The sequence below is a fragment of the Pan troglodytes genome, chromosome 19 (genome assembly GCF_028858775.2).
Source record: "Pan troglodytes isolate AG18354 chromosome 19, NHGRI_mPanTro3-v2.0_pri, whole genome shotgun sequence".
Taxonomy (NCBI): domain Eukaryota; kingdom Metazoa; phylum Chordata; class Mammalia; order Primates; family Hominidae; genus Pan; species Pan troglodytes.
Window position 1 is genome coordinate 29940244 of NC_072417.2, and position 19704 is coordinate 29959947.

General features: G+C 56.7%; 1 protein-coding gene across 4 annotated transcripts; it reads right to left on the minus strand.

The window, feature by feature from the left end:
* Positions 1–8367: 8367 nt before the first annotated feature.
* On the minus strand, positions 8368–19323 carry TBC1D3B (TBC1 domain family, member 3B). 4 transcript variants are annotated; one of them, XM_063798027.1, is made up of 15 exons: positions 19213–19323; positions 18062–18998; positions 17712–17784; positions 17464–17549; positions 16142–16181; positions 15579–15659; positions 15028–15135; positions 14588–14697; positions 13287–13335; positions 12623–12743; positions 11815–11909; positions 11365–11430; positions 10802–10901; positions 10279–10431; positions 8368–9294 (listed from the first exon to the last, which is right to left on the minus strand). In XM_063798027.1, the coding sequence occupies exons 2-15, from the start codon at positions 18109–18111 to the stop codon at positions 8798–8800; spliced, it is 1629 nt and encodes a 542-aa protein (XP_063654097.1). In that variant the 5' UTR covers positions 18112–18998; positions 19213–19323; the 3' UTR covers positions 8368–8797.
* Positions 19324–19704: the final 381 nt, after the last annotated feature.

Genomic DNA, 19704 nt, shown 5'->3' on the forward strand with positions numbered 1-19704 from the left:
AAGTCGGCGAGTTGGAAACTAACTGCAATCGTCCACTCATAGCCTTCGGCGTCCGGCTCGTCCTCTGGCGGCTTGGCGGGCGGCTGCACAGGGCTGGACCTGTGTTGGATCCTCAGGCTCCGAAGATATGGTCCCCATCCTCGTCGTGACACTCGGGACAAGTGGAGAGCCATCAGGACAGGGACCCACAGAACGCACACTCACATGTTCCTGCAGGTGCCAGCACATGCTGGGCTCCGCTCTCACGGGACACACGCAGGTGTGCAAGGACAATGCAAGTGCACACACACATGTGCAGACACGTAGTGGAAGCATCCACTCGCTCACACCTGTAGGACACACACACACACACATATGCACACATACAGCGTTGGTTGAGGATGCTGTAACACAGTACACCCCCAATGCACGTGCGCGTCCCCGCGTGCGCACACACACACACACGTGATCCAGGGCACCCAGGGCAGAATCTTCCCCAAGCACCCCTAACAAGACGCACAAACATGCACCCATTGAAGTAATCAGGGGACCCTGGGCACAACTCCCTCTCTCTTTCCCCATCTACCAGGACATGGAGTCACACTCCTAGGCATGTGTGGACAGGCTGCCTACACACTGGCAGGACATGTACATGCTCAACTTTACAAGACACTGTGGGCACACTCTGCGCACACGTATTCTCAGGTCACATAAACACAGCACTTTGTAACCTGGAGTCAGTCCCTCACTTGGTCAGTGAGTGGGCTGAAGCACCCCCTGGGACAAGGTGGCTGAGAACCAGGACAGGGCCTGGTCAGGAGGGGTTGAGGGCAGGGCCTGGGAAGTGAGTGATGCAATGAGGTTGGGCATGATGGCATTGGTACCACCCCCCACCCAACCACCCACTGCAGGCCTCCCACATAATCGGGTCACTAAACAAATCCCAGAGGGCCCAGCCCCAGCTGTTGCCTGGCTTTCCAGAAACAGAACTCGGTTGGGAATGGTTGCTGCTTGGACAGGTCTGTCCCCAGAAAGCCCTGGGCATGGATGGAGTCCTGTCTACCCTCTGGTTTCCACTGACACATTTATCTACCAACATTCTGTCCAAGTCTCCTCTTTGGAGCCCTCACCAGCATCACCCTTAATGAAGAGTCACAGGGAGAAGACGTCCACCCACGCATGAGGAGACAGGCCTGGAACAGAGCCTTCCTGCACAGCCTCAGAAGGGACCCACCCTGCTGACACCTTGATCTTGGACTCATGGCCTCCAGTACTGCGAGACAGTAACATTCTGTTGTTGAAGGTGCCCAGTCTGTGGTACTGTAAAACAGCCCTAGGAAACTAACACAGCCCGTTAGCCCACAGATGGTGGAGAGATGGAATGCTCTATGGAGCTCCAGGTTTACTGTCTGCAGCTCCCAAAGTGTGCTACGGGACCCTTGGGTGGGTGAGGTATGCAAGGTAATTTTGGGTGGTTCAAGGTGAATAATTTAAATTGACATAATAATGTATTTATCTTGCTGGGTAAATCGGATCCCCATCTGTTAGGAACCAGGCAACACAGCAGGAGGTGAGCAGCCAGTGAGCAAAGCTTCATCTGTAGAAACAGCCACTTCCCATCCCTCACATTACCGCATGAGCTCTGCCACCTGTCAGATGAGTGGTGCCATTAGATTGTCATAGGAGCATGAACCCTACTGTAAACTGCGCATGCCAGGGATCTAGATTGCGTGCTCCTTATGAGAACCTAATGCCTGATGATCTGTGACTGTCTCCCATCACCCCCAAGTGATGAGCCCAAGGTAGAGCCTCCAGGGCTTGCCGATGGGTTAGCTGCAGGGCTTGAGCGGGGAAGGAGAATCCAGGATGATGTGTTCAAATCGGTCCATTCGCTTCCTCCGTGCCACGCCTGTGCTGGGCACTGGGAGAGACAGATGCGCACAGGAGCACCAGGCTGGGGGAGGTGTGGGGGGGAAGCCCAGAGTGTCTGGGCAGGGTAGGAAACCCAGAGTGTCTACTGGGAGCTGAAGGCTTATGTCTACCTCAGTGCCGTCGGCGTTCTCTGTATGAACAAGTACAGGCTGAGCTGCCTGGAGGAGGAGCAGCTGCTGTTGCTGGTGACCAGCACGTTCGGGAACGGAGACTGCTCTGGTAACGGAGAGATGGGTGGCCTGAGGTCTGGATGGTCTAAGGGGTGATAGGTCACAGAAGGACCCAGGAAAGGGTCTGGGGGATGCAGGACGTTCTACAGAGGGCATTTGGGAGTCAGTGCTCAGGTCACTCCGGGTCACGCAGGTCATTTGCCGGCCTCTGTCATAATTATTGCCATATGAGAGTGCCACCTTTCCTGTGACATAATTTAGACATTCCTGTGAATGGCCTACCTGTTTATATTTACAACTTCATGTTTAAAGGAAATTTGTATCACTCTCATAAATGGAAAGCCAGCAAAACATAAATTCAATGAAAACAAAATGAAGTCAATGAACTTTAGCTAGATACTATTCCCTGACCAAGGCCTGCTGGAGGCCGTACAACCGGGGTTTGAATTGAGATCTGCCAAGCTTCTGAGTTTATTCTGTTTCCCCCACACCAAGGATCCTCAATACTGCATTACTGACATCAGGGGCCAGACAATTCTTCGCGATGGGGGCTGTCCTTCACCTGGCAGGATGTTTAGCAGCTTCTCTGGCCTCCACCCACTGGAAGCCAGGGGAATGCAGAAGAGGCTTGCTTATTCTCCCATTTAATGCTCAGGACAATATCTGACATCAATGTTATGTCTTTTATTTTATAAATGAAGAAAATGAGACTCAGAAAGGTTTAAGTGAGTCACCTAAGAACACACAGACAGCAAGAGGTAGAACCCGAAACTGAACACAGGTGTCCACATGAGACAACAAAAAATTTCAGGTTCCAGCTTCCTTTGAGTCTCTCATTTAAACAATGGCCATCGTCTGCATACGAGCTGAAGTACAGGAAAGCTGGGCTGAACTCTCCTCCCATCAGGCCTAGGAGCCCCAGACCAGAACCCCCGGCCAAGGTCTCCCAGTCAGGCCCGCTGGCGTGAGCTGGCATCTACACTAGCATGGTTTCCCAAAGCTGCAGGGATGCCAGTCTCGCCACCGATGAAGAAAATGAAGGGCATTTGCTTCTCCTGCAGGCTCTCGGGATTTAACACAGATTCCTTTTCTTGCTGTCTTCTCCCATAGCACAAAACAGGGTGGTCCATCCCCCTCCCAGTGTCCCAAGGCTTTGTTGCGTGTTCTCTTTAATTTCTCCCACTCTTGCGGTGCACCCTACCCTCATCTCCCTGGCAACCTTTCTGCTGTATCCTCTCGACACCTGGATCACAGGAACACTTGGGAGGCCCCTTAACAAGCTACATCCCAAATTATCATTCCCCTTTGTCCTCAGTCAGTGCTCAGGTCCAACTTGCTCTCCTGGGGTGACTTTCTTTCCTGCCCAGTATGGTTTCATCATCTGTAAATTGGGGATAATTAAAGTCTTGATCCTGATATTTGACTCTCAAAGCAGAAGTAGCAGCTCAGCCAAGTCACTAAAACAAGAGGAGACGTTCCTTGTGAACCAAAAGGGCACTGGTCACAAGGGCCGCTCCTTCTTCTCTCAGGCCTCTCCAGCACGCCCTTGGCTCAGCCAAAGAAGAGACTCAGGCTGTGCTTCTGCGCTGTTGGGATAACATAGGCCTCTTCCATGTGGTTCCACACCAGGAACATGGGGACAATCAGACCTCTCCCAGTGTGGGCATAAGGATACAAGATCATGTCAATATTGACATTCATAATGGCTGGGTGCAGTGGCACACGCCTGTAATGCCAGCACTTTGGGAGGCTGAGGTGGGCAGATTGCTTGAACCCCAGAGTTCTAAACCAGCCTGGGCGACTTGGCAAAACCAGTCTCTACTGAAAATACAAAAAATTGGCTGGGCTTGGTGGCGCACACCTGTAGTCTCAGCTACTTGGGAGGCTGAGGTGAGAGGATTGCTCAAACCCAGGGAGGTTGAGGCTTCAGTGAGCTATGATGGCACTGCTGTACTCCAACCTGGGCAACAGAGTGAGGCCCTGTCTCAAAACAAAAACAAAGACAAAACAACATTCATAATAGTAGCAATAGCTACTATGTGCCAAGCCCAGGCACCTCTTCGAGTCTTTGCTGGCACCCTATCAGGTAAGCGTGCTTAGAAGTTACACGAAGCACACGGCTCAGTGTTTGGCCCATGGTAAGGGCCTAAAAAGGGATAGCCCCAGTGGTGGGGATGCTGCTGCTGCTGACCATTAACCCCAGTCTGCTCCACCTTCTTCCAGGCAGTCTGTGAGATGTTTGATGTCCGAGGCAAACAGCACATTCAGATCCCCAAGCTCTACACCTGCAGTGTGACCGGGCACCTGCACCACTTCAGGCTCATGCAGGACTCACAGCCTTTGGACCTCAGCTAAAGGACTTGCTTCTCTTCAGCACACGGGGCTTGTTTGTGTTGGGGTCTGAGCCCTGAGCCCATGGTCAAGGAGACCCCCAGGTCTTTCTGAACAGAGACAGCTGGCCTGGGGGCCTCCCTCTCACTGCGTGCAAGAGGCTGTTAGGGTGCAAGACTCAAGGCGCTGAGGGAGGCTGTTTCAGGAGGGAGCCCCAGGAGGGTGGTGGAGACAGAAGGGGGCAGCATCTGCCGAGGGCCTACTGTGTGCCTGGCACCGTGCGGGATTTCCGGCCCATATGGGCTAAGTGACCCTGCACACTCCTCTTAGGAGAAAGGCTCAGATGGAGAAATTGCAGTTCAGGAAGGTGAAGCAAGCTGCTAGCCTGTGGCCATGTTGGGATCTGGGCCTCAGCCTTCCAGCCACGAAGGCAGCCAAGTGTCATGAAGAAGGCATCACAGAAGCAATTCCAGGCTGTAGTGGTGAACTTTCCACTCTGCATCCCCGGGTGCTGTGCCCTGTGCCCTGTCTAAGGTAGCCCTGTGGGTTTCTATATGTTTAAATTGTCCCCAGCATCAATGATGCTCTCCTGTGGATCCCAAGCCATGGAGATGTCCTGGGACTTTTCATTTTTAGGTACCTAAATTGAATTTCCCAACACACAGAAGCAAGACAGCCGCCCTAACAGACTCTTGCATGCAGTGAGAGGGAGGCCGCCAGGCCAGCTGTCTCTGTTCAGAAAGACCTGGGGGTCTCCTTGACCATGCGCTCAGGGCTCAGACCCCAACACAAACAAGCCCCGTGTGCTGAAGAGAAGCAGGTCCCTTAGCTGAGGTCCAAAGGCTGTGTGTCCTGCATGAGCCTGAAGTGGTGCACGTCCCTGGTCACACTGGAGGTGGAGAGCTTGGGGATCTGAATGTGCTGTTTGCCTTGGATCTTTATTTGTGATTCAGAAACAGTGGAATAAAAGGAAAGGAAAGAAAACCCGAATGGCCACCTCAGCAGGATGCTCCAAGGGTAGTGTCCAGGCGGCACTGACTCAGACATGTGGGGGCTTCCCCCACCCATGCTCAAGAGCCACTTTGCCATTTCACCATCTCTCTGTCCTCCACACCCCTCAGCAGCAAGCACACCAAGAATGTGTTCACCATGAAGCTCAAATCTCAGCAGAATCTAGAGTCTGAAATCCAAGTAAGGGAAAGTGTAGAGCTTCTTGGATGATGCCCTGTCAATTTTATTTTAACGAATGAAAGACCAGAAGAAGTCAGTATTGAAAGGAGAGGACAGGAGCATCTGCTGGCATTAGCAGCCGTGCCATCGTAGGACCGACTCACCTGGACCTGCGGCCACCTGTGCTTTTACATCTAGTCTTGGTTAACCATGGGCCACTTTTCCAGCTTGGAAACTAAGCATATGCTCCACATCCTCTCCTTCCTCATTGAACTCTTTCACTAAAAGAACAGTGCAAGAGAGACTTAAACTGTTTGCCTCATTCTTAAGAACTTTCAGGAAAAGTGTTGGCAGGGAAGGAAATTTCCCAGCTCTGGGAAACAGTCTTGTGGATTATCTGCTGGTTTCATTGATCTGTGCTGTCCTCCCTGCATTCATTAGGAAAACTGGCCTTGGTTCAAATAAGAACAGGATTTGTCCTGGTGACAGAGAAAGGTTTCTTCTGATGTCCATATATCTCCAAGGGGGATGCTTTCTCCAGGCAGAGGCTGTGGCCAAGCGATCGGGGGGCTCAGAGGGCTGCTGGGAAGGGGTGGGACCCTCTCTCCCCAGAGGGAAACTCCTGGGGACCTCTCGAGCACCCCTGCCCATCCTTTAAACATAAATTCATAAATACAAACAAGTAGGCCATTCACAGAAATATATAAAATATGTCATAGAACGGGTGGCACTCTCATATGGCAATAATTATGATAGGGGCTGGCAAATGACCTGAGTGACCCGGAGTCACCTGAGCACTGACTCCCAAATGCCCTCCATAGGATGTTCTGCATCCCCGAGACCCTTTCCTGGGTCCTCCTGGGCCCTACCACCCCCTAGACCATCCAGACCTCAGGTCATCCCCCTGTCTGTTGACAGAGTAGTCTCCATTCCTGAATGTGCTGGTCACCAGCAACAGCAGCTGCTCCTCCTCCAGGAAGCTCAGCCTATACTTCTACATGCAGAGAACCTGGACGGCACCCAGGTGGACCTAAGCCTTCAGCTCCCAGTAGACACTCTGGGCTTCCTACCCTGCCCAGATACTCTGGGCTTCCCCCTACACCTACCCTCGGCCGGGGCTCCTGTGTGCATCTGTCTCTCCCAGTGCCCAGCACAGGCGTGGAACGGAAGAGGTGAATGGACCGATTTGAACACATCCTGGATTCTCCGTTCCCTCTCAAGCCCTGCAGCTAACCCATTGGCAAGCCCTGGAGGCTCTGCCTCCAAAATCCTGCCTATCCCATGTGCAAACGCCTCTCACCATGTCCACTGCTATTTGCAGTTGTGTGTGTGTGGAAATACTTCCCCAAATTTGGAATGAACAGGTCACAGCTGTGCCTGGAGGGAATGGCCAGGGAAATGTGCCCTCGCCTTGCTGTTCTATCCAGGCCCACCCAGCTGAGGATGGGGGACCTGCCACCACTCTCCTGGCAGTTCCGGACTCCTGGGAACCGGCAGGTGAAGACCCAAGAGTGTTTTCAGTGACCCGGCTGACCTGGTCATCCGTCAGTCCCACCTTGTCCTAGGCCTCTATACAGCACAGATCACAGCTCATTCCATCCTGGCATTACACTGGCCTGTGCCCTGTCCTCAGGGTCACATCCGTCTCCCAGAAGCCGTGCAACCCTGGAAAACCCAGGTCTAACAGTCAGGTTCCTCCTCTGTGCATTAACAATGGCGTTGATGCCTGCTTTGCCGGACGCTGAGAGGGGAGAGGGAGGTGTATGCTGGAGAGCTCCCCAGGGGCAAGGCCTGGCTCTGCGTCACTCACTGTCAGATCCTGAGAGCCTGGGGCTGGCCCAGCACGTGGCCACCGTTCCCTAAGAGTTGGATTTCATCCCTCAGTGCTGAAGGCAGGGGATAGAGCTTAGACAGACCCCCTGCGTCCTGTCTTCTTTATCTACAGCTTTCTCATCCTTGCCCCTTTCACGTGCACCCGGCAGAGCAGGTGTTCACTGAGCTTGAGCAAAATTCAAGCTAGAGCAGCTGATGGATCTTGAGGCCTAGACTCACTGTCAAAGTGTTTCTCAAACGGTGCTCTCCAGAACACCAAGGAAAACTCATTTACTCTATAAATCTGAAAATCCCTGCCCACCGGTCTACCTTTGTGTATGAGCAATCAGCTCTACCATTCAGCCCAGGTGTGTGTTTGCTGGACCACGTGGAGGAAGCTGAAGAGACATGAGCTGAAGGCAGAGGGTGAGTCCAAGGTGGGATCTTGGGACAGGTACGAGCAGTTAGGCAAAAATGGGATAATTCTAGCCTTCATAACCTTAGATAATAGTTCACATTATTATTTAGTTAATAGAACTGTACCCACATTAAATTTCTTTAATTTTTTTAAGAGATAAAGTCTCACTCTGTCACCCAGGCTGGAGTGCAGTGGTGCAATCATGGCTCACTGCTTCCTGGAACTCGTGGGCTCCAGCAATCCTCCTGCCTCAGCCTCCTGACTAGGTGGGACTATAGGCACACGCCACCATGCCTGGCTAATTTCTTTGACTTTTCTCTAGAGACCGGGTCCACCTAGGTTTCCCAGGCTGGTCTCAGACTTCTAGACTCAAGTGAACCTGAACCTCCTGCCTCGACCTCTCAAATTGCTGGGATTACAGGTGTGAGCCACCACACCCGGCCTAAATTTCTTATGTGCCATGGGACTGCAAAACATCATTATTAGGGGCAGCTGGATGGAAGGTATAGGAGGACACTATAGTGCCTTTTCAATATTTCTGTCTAAAATCTAAAATCATTTCAACAGGAAACATTTATTTCAAAACGTGAAGGTGGTTATCCTTCCATGAGTTTAAAGTACAAAGGCAGGCTCACGGTGTCGTCAGAATTCAGAATGATGGTCGTGGGGCTGGGGGTGCTGGGAGGGGCCGGGCATGGTTGGCTTTGTGATCTGGGGTCTGGTGTGTTCCATCTCTGAATGTCTCTCGAGCTGCACTCTTTCTTAATACATTTTCATAAGTTTAACCAAACATAAAACGAGGATGCGAAGCTTGCTTGGGTTGTTAAGCCTAGGGAAATTATCCAGCCATGAGCCCTGGCCCAGATGCTTCTAGAAGCCTGGAGGGAACCGAGAACTTTCCAAGTGGAGGCCGCAGAGGCAAGGCCCCGAGGTGGGAGCACACTGCTGTTCGTCCCTAGCTCTGAAGGGGGTGCCCTGGTCGGAATCAGTGCTGGGTGCACTGCAGGGCCAGGAAGTCCATGCCCACGTTGTGGCTCAGTGCAGTGAAAGCCGATCTCACCCGCTCCGCAGGGTGTTCAGCCTGCCAGCAGGTGGCCGGCTGGTCCTCCTGGGATATGGCACGGACCCAGCAGCTCTGTCTGAAATCATAATGGCGGAACCAAGGGCCCTCTACGTCCAGGTCCGTTGGGAGGCGGGGCATGGAGTTCCACTGCAGGAATCTCCAGGAACCCTGAGGTCCTCCCTGAGCCAGGGCCGGGCTGGGCGCACCCTGAGTGCCCACAGGGTAGGTGTCTTCCCGGACAGCCCCACCAGGACAGGGTGTGGAAGAACGAGGTGCCCGTGGCGGGGAAGCCGACCAAATGGGCCGCGGGAACCGGGCTGGTGGGCCTGGAGGGGCCTGCCTGTCCCCCTTGCAGAGGGTCTTCCCGCCACGTGAAGCCGGCACAGGCCTGGATGCCGACGACCCTTGCTCGGGTTTGGCTGAAAGGAAAACAGACACGGTCAGCATCTCCAGTGAGCCCACGCAGGCCTTTCCGGGCTGGGCCCCACCTGCCTGCGTCTCTGGAGTCCTCGGGGTCTCTGTGTGGCCCCCGTGGCCTGACACCGAGGACACGCCTGTAGTCTGCTGATCCCAGAGGGAGGGGTGCGTGCTGCCTGGCGTGGGGAAGCTGTCGTGGCATGGCGGGTGGCTCCTGGGACTGCCCCCAGGGTTCAGACTGGCTGGGGGCTTCCTGCCACACACCTTCGTCCCAGGGCTGTTGGGCCTGGGATACGGCCCCCAGTCAGAACTCAGGTGGGAGGGGCCTTGGATGTCACCCAGCCCCTTGTCACCTCACGTGGGGACCCGTCTCCACAGTGGGTGATTGGGCCCGGATGTGGGTCACCCTCTGCCCTCCTGGGCTGCCCAGTCCATGCCAGGACTGACCGTTCCCACTTCTGGCTGAACTCTTGGCTCTGGCTCTGGGCCCGGGGTCCCGCCTGTGCCCTCTCCCTGAATGCTCTGTGGGTCAGGGACACCGATTCCCTTGTCTCCCTGGCTCAAGGCTTGTTGTCCTGGCAACCTTGGAGGAGCGTGCAGGAGTGAGGGGCCTCTGCTGCTCTCTGAGGCTGTGGGTGCTTGCAGGGAGGGGCGGGGTCTCCCACAAATGGGTCTGGGCTCGTCTAGTAACTTGGAGGGCCCTGCGAGGGGAAGAGGGAGACACCGTGGAAAGTGGGAGGGGGCTTGTTGGAGGGTGTTGCCCACATGCCCCTCCTGCGTGCACAGCATGTCCGGTATACACGCACTGAGCGCCTGCCCTGAGGACCGGTGGGCCTCCTGTACTTTCTTAGAGTCCAGGACGAAGAGGAGGAAGAAAAGGTGAAGAGGAAGGCCCAGGTAGTAGTAGGGTTGCTGGTCCGGGGCACTCGCCCACTATTGACTGCCCCAGAGGGTGACATGGGAGGGGACATGGCACTGGAGCCCACCTGGGGGTGGCAGGTCCCCCTGCTTTCTTGTTAGTTTCTTCATAGAGGCCCTAAGATGCTTCAGCACAGTGTCATCATCCCTGGCCCAGGTATCAACGAACCGGTTGCAAAAACGTGCCCACAGGCCACACCTGGACGTCTTCGTGAGGCGCTCTAGGGACAGGGTGGATATCAGGCCAGGGGAGTTACCTGGGAATGGTCACAGCTCATACCCCGTGGCCACTTCAGTCTCCTACTGGGCGGTGCCGGATCCTTTTGTGGCCACCCCAGGCGTCCAGATATACACAGGAGACTGTGGCTGGGGGGCGATCTGGACAGGGAAGTGCTCAGCACACTCTCGACTTTCATCTGGGTCATGTGGGGGATGGGCTCGGTGTCACAGTGTCCTGCCCAGCCCACCTGGCCAGACCTCCCTCTAGGCCAGAACAGAGGATCATGAGGACAGTGTGAGAAAGCTGCCCTCGGGCCAGTCGGGGTCTGACCCCAGGGCTCCCCAGGCCCCGCTGGGCGCACGTAGACTTACTCTGCTGAACCTTAAAGGCGATTCTTGTTATCGGCATCAACGCCTGTTCGCCTTCTACCAGATACACGTCCCACAGGCGCAGGGTGAGCCCGAGAGAGATCTGTGGGGACAGCAGGTGTGAAAGAACCTGGTCCTTCCAGGCTGGGGCTGGTGGCTCGAGCTGCGCACACTGGGGCTTCAGTCTCCAGAGTCAGTGACCTTCCCCATGAGGGTCGCCTGAGCCCTCCAGGACGCTGGGTCAGACAAGGTCTTGAAGCTCCTCATGGGGGGCACTCATTTGAGTGGGGATGTGGCTCCTGGAGAGACGGGCTTGCCCAGGGCTTGAGGCTTCCCTGAGCCCTCTCAAGTCGGGTCCTGGCCCAGTCTGCCCATGAGGCTGGGCCTGAGCTCCAGCCATTGCCCTGGGATGACCCCTCTTGGGCAGAGGGTTTTGCTTGTGTGTCCTTTGGGGACCCGCCTGAGCCTCCTGTGGGCTGGGAGTGAGCCAGACCCCCGGGCTGGGGAAGCAGGGCACTGCAGGGCAAGGAGGGTCCCTGAGCCAGGGTCTCCCTATGCCTCCTTACCCCGTCAATCAATATCCGGATGAGGCAGCCTAACGGGGAACACTGCCCACATAGATCTTTCTTGTCCTGATGGAAGCAACAGAGGTGCTCAGGCCGCTGGGCTGCCCTAAAAACCTCCCTCTTCCAGGGCCTCTGAAGACCCTTCCCCTAGTGCAGAACACTGGGCGGTGTCCAGAGCTCCCCACAACACTGTCACCTTCCCACACTCCCGGTGGACACACTGCCCTTTGCCCTGCTCTGCGGGAGCTGGGCCCCCATCCCTGTGCCTCTGTCTCCTCCAGGGCAGGAAAGGAAACCAACTCCCAGCCCATGGAGAACCCGACGTCCCAGGTCAGGCCCTGGCTGGGACTCAGCCAGTCACCAGCCCCACGAGGGGCTCCAGCCCCCCTGCTCCTACAGCCCCACGGGAGGCAGGGCCTCTGGGAAGAGCTGAGGGGACCATAAACTCACCTGATGCCCCATGGTCTTGAGTTGTGACGTGGCTACCTCAAGCTCCTGTTGGTCTTGGAGCCCCTGGACGGTCCTGCCATTTGGGCTGTGAAATCCTGAGAAGCCCCCAGCCCATCATGAAATCAGAGCCTTCCCCCAAGATGTGGAGCCATCAGCTGCAAGAGCTGGGCAGCTGGAGAGGCCCCCAAACCCCAAGGCCTCCCACCCTCCCATCTGGTCACCCCAACATGCGGCCTTTACCCTGGGGAGGTGGGGCGGGAACATTCCCTGGAGCCTGGCTGGAGGTTCCCCTGGAGGCCTCCTGAGCCAGGGTGCAAAAAGGGCAAGCCTGACTTTCAGGCCACGACAGGGCGGCCGGAACTGGGTGGGCGCTGGGCTTCCCGGTCATCTCCTGGTAGTGGGGTCGGGCCAGGGAACAGGGGATGGGGAGATGCTGCCACCTGGGCTTGGTCGGCCCATTCGTGGGCACCGATGGCAGCAGGAGCCCGGGCAGCTGGAGGGCAGGAGGACTCTCAGGGAGGGGAGAGTCAGATGCAAAGAATCAGAGCCGGAGGGCGTGGCTCCAGGACACAGAGGGTGGCCACGGGGAGGATGAGATACCCTCTGCTGATGGGGATGAGAGGCGTCTGATTTGGGCTTTGGGGGTCAGCCGTGGACTCCTGTGGGACCCTCAGCAGAGACATCCTAAAGTCTCCCAACAAGCTGGCGACACAAGGAGGGTGCCTTGGCTGAAAGCTGTGATCACCTGGCCAGGGTGGCCATCCCCAGGTCTGGCTGCAGGATGTCCCCGGGGCAGCTGTTCACTTACCCTGCAGGGAGTGCCTCTCACTGGCCAGCAGCTGCACCAGTGCCCAGAATGCATCCTCCTCAGGAAGATAGAGGAGGAACAAGGCGGCGATGTGGCTCAGGTCCCTGCAGTAGCCCACCTCCTGCAAGAGCCAGAGTCACCATGGAAGGACATCACCTGGGAGGGCTGAGGTGACCTGGGAGGACGCATGTCACTGGAGAGGGCAGAGGTGACTGGAGAGGCTTCCTCTGAAGGAGAGGCTTCCTCTGAAAAAGAGGCTTCCTCAGGATGCACATTCGTTTCATGACAAGAGCCAAGTCCATCAGGCACTTCAGCACCTTGTCCAAAATGTCTGCTGATAGCACCATCCTGTGTGCGATGCTGCCAAGCTCCTGGGCTTTGGGGCAGCCCCAGGAGGAGGGCGCCATTTCTTGTTCTGAGAAGTGGTGGTCAGGCCCAGGTGACACCAGGAGTCCAGGCCCTGACTCCTTTGTGTCTCAGCTTGACCCCTTGAGACCACCCCCTTCCTTGGAGGTTTATGCCAGCGGTGAGCTGACATCCTACCTCCTATATCCTGGTGGGTCACAAATACTAACTTTAAAAGAAGCAACGACACCCCCACCAGACACCCACTCCTGTCAATATGGAAATATGGCCCGGGAACCTCACTGCCGGGAATACTCACCGGGTTATACTCCTCATATGCCAGGAGGACGTGGAGTAGCTCCCGCTGCCTAGGAAACACAGAAAGGGGGCTTTGGTTTGTTTTGTGCAGATGTTGTTAATTTCACTTTGTCTACAAAGCCTAACAGCAAATCCCATTTCAGGTTCAGATGATTCACCAGATAAGCAGTGAGCTCTTCAGGGCCTGAGACTCTTGAAGAAATGTTTCAGTAAAATCCACATCTGTGACATGCAAGTAGCCCAGTTGTACAGTGACTTGCCTGATCCTTTTCACTCTGAATGATTTTTTTTTTTTTTTCAGTTTGCACACACGCCAGTTCAGTCTGTGGGTGTACAGTTCCTCCACGGTTCCAAACCAATGTGCAGAGTCTCCCGGCCACCGCTCCAGCCCCTCCTGGGGCGACTCCTTCATCCTCCAAGTCTCCAGGGTGGCCCCTATGCACCCAGCCTCTCCCCGATCCGTCAGCCCCTGGCCACCCAGACTGCTTCTCAGTCCCTGTGGTTTGGCCTTTTCCAGAATGGCCTAGGAATGGGAATCCTACTGTGGTAGCTTATTGGGTCTGGCTTCTGTCCCTCAGCAAAATGCATCTAGGATCCACCCACGTTCGTGCGGGCATCACCGGCTCGTTCCCTTTTCTCACTGGGTCTTCCGTTTGAAGGGAGGACCAGCCTTGCTCTCCCCATCCCCGTGTAGAAGGCCGTCCCCGAAGGCTCCGTGTGTGAGTGACGAGGAGTCAAGCAGTGAACCTGGCATGCTGGTTTCATGTGGATGTCAGTTTCCAAATCAGTGGGTTCAATATCTGTGACACTTTGGGGATGTGTGGTTCAAGTCCATCGAGCTTTGTGAGCCACTGCCCAACTGGCTGCCAACGTGGCTGTGCCATGTCATGTTCCCAGCGGACCTGGATGAGAGTTTCCAGGACCCCTAATTCTCCCAGCATTTGGTGCTGTCATTGTTGCCTGGGGGGGCTCATGGGCCCTCTATCCTGCCACCCTCCCATGGGTCCTACCGTGGGTCCCCATGGGTCAGGGAGAGCACCTTTCACCATTGTACATGATTTTGTTTGCTGCCTTCCATCTCCTCAGGATCCTCCTGGGTTCTGGCCCCACATGTTCCAGTCTGGCCCAGGGCTTGGAACCAGGGAGGTGCTCGGTTCATGGTGCCGGCTGCTCCCTGGGCCGGGAGAGCTCTTGGAAGCTGTGTCATCCCTCCTGGGTGACCCTGGCTTCTGCTCCGGGGAAGCCCCCATCCCTCTCATTCACCCCATCTCTGCTGGGACCCTGTGGCTCCCGTAGGCTTACTTGGTTCCGTATCGCTCCCTGAAGAAGATATGCTTCCTTAATGTCCCGCTTACGTCCCTGTCGATGCGCTGGATGTGCTCAGATGACCTCTTGCCCTTCTCCTTCATGATCTGTAGGGCAGGGCCAAGAGGAGGAAGCAGCCTCAGAACAGATGGAAGACTCCCTGCCCCGAGTGGCAGTCAGCCCACAGTCAGCACTTCGGGAAGGAAGGAGAGAAGGAAGGTTTCCTTCTGCAGAAAGCTGCATTTTGGCTTGTTACTGAAGCCAGGGAGGGTCACCAGAGCTGAGTTTGTCTGTGGTGACTGTGTCACCATCTGTGCCCAGGGTGTTCATCTGACCTTCACCCCCAGCTCCCCAGGGTGGTCTTGACGTTCCCTCCAGCTGGAGACCTGGGCCCCTGACACGGCCTGTCCTGTTTGTTGTGCTCTGGCTGAGCGTACCTGGTATCTTCCGGGGTTTTTCAACTTCATTTCCTCAACGTTCAGGAGGACTGACCACATCGGGCCCCGGATGTTCATGGGCATTCCCTTGTACACTCGATCTATGAGCTGTGGGCAGAAAACAATCTGGTGTCACAGGCCACGGGGTGACCCCAGTGAGGGCCAGAGCCCGGGGATTCTGGAAATTGTCGGTTTTGGCCCCATGATTCCTCAGTAGAGGTGAGATCAAGGTGGGACAGGGTCTCCCTTCCCAGGACTGAAAGAGTGGATGGACACTCAGAGTTGAAACTCTGATCTGAACCATTTCCTTCCTTCAGGTCACCAGGGCATCCCTAGCCTTGAGCTCCGGGTAGTCCCAGCCCTAGATTCAGATTCCCTCCCAGCAAGGTGACGCTTGCACGAATAGGCAGGAAATCTGGCGACCAGGCCTGCAGTCCTCTGGGCGAGGACAGTGTGCCACCCACCCTCTGAGAGGCTGACGGTGCCAGGCCACAGCCATGGGTGCCTGTCCCCTGTCTCTGCAGAGAGTGCTTCCTCCCTCCACACATTACCTTTCTGCTGCTTTTGTATTTCTCCCAGTCTCCCAGCATATCCACCCACTTGCTCTTTCGGCTGATCTCCCGCTGAATTTGCTGTCAAATGAGGCATGTTGGAGTTAGCGGAGCTGCCAGGCTTCCCAGAGCCGCCCGCGGATGCTGAGTCTTGGGCTCTGGAGCCCTGATGGGAGCCAGCTGGAAGGAGCCAGGGAAGGGCAGACCTCAAGGGCTGAGAGCCTTTGAGCAAATGAGCACCAGTGGGCTGGCTTTGGGACCCCGGGATGTACCATCCTCAGGCCACAGACACACCAGTCTTAGGTCCCAGCCTCTAGGTGGGGTCCTGACACAAGCGCGCAGCCACCCCCAAGCCAGGACTGTGGTTCTCCTTTTGAAATTTTATCAAACTGCCAAAGTGAACAGCAACCTGGGGTCAGGTCCAGCAAGGACTGCTGCCCCTCCCAGTGACAGCGCGTTGCCCTCACCCGCCACCGCTCAGGCCAGCTGCCTCCTCTGCCTCACTGACCACCCGCCCAGTCCCTACGTCCCTGGACCAGCCCCTCCACGCATCAGGCTCTTACCTTCGCCTCCCGCGCAGTCAGAGGAGGCAGCTCCGTCTCACTGTAAGGCAACCCAGGCAGAGCTGAGGAACTGCACGGGGCCTGGAGCGGCCCCAGCCTGGGTGCCGACCCCCAGAAAGGACTGGCTCTGTCCCTTTCCAGCTCAGGGCTCAGCCCAGGAGAAGGCACAGGGAAGGGAGGACAAGGGCCTTCCTGTGGGGCTGACTCCCAGGAGGGGCAGGATCTGGGAGAAGAAGGAGTGTAGGGACAGCCTGGCCGGGGTTACTGGGGCCCCTGGCGTGGGGGGCAGTCAGGCTGCCCAATGGGGCTGCCCGTCCTGGACTCGAGGTGGTGCTTTCTGCTGGAGCTGAGAAAGGTTAGCCCGAGATGGGATGGGGGCCGCCCAGGGTGGGCGACCGGGCCCTGACAGGAGTCCCTCAGGGAGTGACCACATCACCCCGCCAGGGTCAAGGGAGCCTGCCCTGAGACCTGCCCGGTGTACTCTGGCTGCACCAGGGGCCCACCCCACTTGACAGCCCCAAGGTCCTTGCAGGTTCTGACCTCCCAGCATCCACCTGCCTCTCCCTGCACCCGAGCCACACACCCTGCGTTTCAGAAGTGGCACGGCTCATCAGCTCCCTCCCACCCTACCTCCCCAGGGATCCTCTGTCTCTCCATCCTGTGATCCCTGAGGGATGGGCTCCTGGCTGGGCTCCTCTTACCCGGCCCCAGATCCCTTCCCAGCACCAGACCCAGGTCTTTAGCCGCAAGCCCTGCTGCCTCCCTGGCCTCACCGTGAGATGCCCAGAACGGGGCCCTGCCCATCTTCTCCCCCATTCTCCTAGGGCTACAGCCCCCATTGTCACCATGCCTTTTCCCCTCACGGGACAGTGAGGGCTGTAGCTCTAGGAGAATGGGGGAGAACAGGGGCAGGTGGGCCCTCAGAGACCTGCTGGACAACAGCCCTGAGGCTGGGCCAGGCGTCCCCTCACCCTGTGGCCATAACCCTTGCATCTCACCGGGGTTGTCTCCAAGTAGACAGGGCCAGACCCTCAGGCTGCCCCGCTCCTCTTGTGCTCACTTGCCGACAGAACTGCTGAGCGCCCAGGGGCCTGACCTAGCCCAGTCTCCATTCCCACCGGCTCCCTAGATGGGCCTCACACCTCTGGCCTAACAACCTCGGGCTGGACCTGCAGGGAAGTCAGGGAGGAGTTCTGTCCCTGGAAAGGAGGTTGACCCGACCTGGTGAGACATGTCCTGCATCAGAAAGGCCTTTCTAAAAGCAAACCCATCCCTGAGCTGAGACAGGTGCTTTAGGGGTGAGGGGAGTGCAGAGGACTCACTGTACAATCCCCAAATGATCGACGTTGTTGTTGTATCTTCCAAAAGGCTTAGGCCCCTTGTCCTCTGGCAGCCCAGCTCGGTGTCCCTGTAGCCCAGAGGGAGCCTTGGTGAGGGGTCCAAGGTAAAGGGTGCAAGGGCCTGGGGGCATTGGCCAGCCGTCCCTGCCCTGTGCTCCTAGGGAGCCCGGGACCCTTTGACCAGGGCACACTGGAAGAGGCCTCCCTCCAAGAAGCAGACCGACTTGTACCTTTTCGTATTTCATAATGATGTCCTCTCGCTCTTGTGCCCACCAACTACCCGCGACCTCTACCATGTCCATCCTGTGAGACAAAATCGTCTAAAGGTTACACTGTACGCGGCGGCTTCGGAGAACACCTGAACCGCTCTCGCCGGGCTCCCAGATGCTGGCTGGCTGCGTAACCCCCATTCCACCGCTGCCCCCAGGGAAAAAGGGGCCAGACCCAGTGGCCCACAGCTGCTCCAGTCTCTGGAGTCTCAAGTCCCAAGCAAGGGTGGGCATCTTCCCAAGGACTTGAGTACAGTGGGACCTAGACAGAGAATCCTCTTGTCCCCCAATGCCATGAAATGGGGACACACCGGCCCCAGCAGGTTGAATGGTTTCCACCTGCCAAGGGTGAAGGGCCCATGATGGGCTATTCCAGGGATGTGGAGGCAGACTGGGGTCAGCGACCAGAGGTCTCTGTGCAGTCGGCCTCCTGGGATGCTCAGGGCCTCAGAGATGCCCAGTTTCCTACAGGGAACAAGATCTCTCCTGACTGCTCGGTTCTACTCCGCTCATCACTTTGGCTACCGTGGCTCTTCAGTCTGAACAGTGAAGCCACTTTAGGAATAACGCCTGTTGAGCAGGAGGGTGTTGGGTTTGGGGGATGAGAAAGATCTATTGTACGCATGGAAACCACGTCTCTCGCGGAGGGACTGTGGAGTCCACCATTCTGAGCCGTCCCAACAGGAGGAAGCTTCATTTTCCTGGGTCACTGAGGAAGAACAGTGGGTCCTTGGTCCTGGAGAACACCTGGATGGACCGTCCCTCCTGGGAATACTCGAGGCAAAAGGAGGGCGAGGCCTCAAGAGGACCACGCAGAGCAAGAAATACCTGGGGAGAACCCTAGTGCCCGGACCCCTTTGAACAGAAGGGAAGATGGTCTCCCCTCAGCCAGCCCTCCAGGGCTCCTTCATTTTCCACAGCTGCCCAAGGGCAGCAGGCTCCCCCGGACAAGGGACCATGTGTGTTCAGTGGGGCCCACAGCGACCATCAGGACCCAGCTTAGGGCACAGAGGTGTTCTGAGGACCGTCAGTGGATCTATACCAGTGGCTCTATACCAGTGGCTCTGCCAGGACCAGGCTCTGCCCCATTGGGATTGGAAACCTGGGCAGATTTGGGATCTAGGGCAGGGAGGTCACAGGGTTCAGGCCTGAATTCCAGCACAGCACACGGCAGGGCTGAGAGCAAAACTCAGGGTCATGTCCGGATTCCCAGGCCGGTTACTGCCTCTCTGACCCCAGACGTCTCATCTGTCGAATGGGGACATTTGGGAACAGCACCCACTCTACGAAGCCACCATGGAGACGAAAGAGCCAATCGTCTACACGGGCAGTGTAGAACGGGCGCCTGGTGAGTGCTCAGGGATGACCCTCCTCGGTAGCTGCCCCACAGAGGCCAACACCGCCCACACCGTAGCCACTGTCCCCAAGTCCGCCTGGAGGGAAGAGAGCAGGTCATGCTCACCTGATTCTGATGAATCAGCTGGCCTGGGTCATGCCTCTCAGGGAGAAAACCTTTGAGTCCACAGAGCTGCTCACAGATACCACTGCCTGTGTGTAACTGCTGTAGAACACTGAGGCAAGCCAGAGAGCGGACAGGTGCTAAGCACCAGTGACATTCTGAGGTCATGGCACGCATCACAATGGGGCCTTGCCCGAGTCAGCAGCGCCCAGAGTCAGGGTCCTCCGCTGCCTGAGGCGTCAACATGCCTGCCTGCAATGTGTTTGTGCACGTGCGTGCACACGTGTATGTGGGTAAACACGTCTGTGCACGTGTGTGTTGCTTCTCTGGCCAGGCCCGGCTGCCCCACTCATGTGTGCACCCAGTTCCTCATCACTGTCACCCCCGAGGCCCAGGGCCAGCATCAGAGCATCCATGGCTGCTCCCTAACCTCAGCCCTCCCCGCCCAGGGTGGTCCTGGGATACACATAGGGGTGGAGGGAAGTGACTGCTGCT

Coding starts and splice junctions, on each gene's coding strand:
- TBC1D3B (XM_054669794.2), bottom strand. CDS start 17,783: ATGGACATGGTAGAGGTCGCGGGTAGTTGGTGGGCACAAGAGCGAGAG. Junction 10,902..11,364: donor TCCGGATATTGATTGACGGG/GTAAGGAGGCAT, acceptor CTGTCCCCACAG/ATCTCTCTCGGGCTCACCCT. Junction 8,816..8,858: donor GAGCGGGTGAGATCGGCTTT/CACTGCACTGAG, acceptor TTCCTGGCCCTG/CAGTGCACCCAGCACTGATT.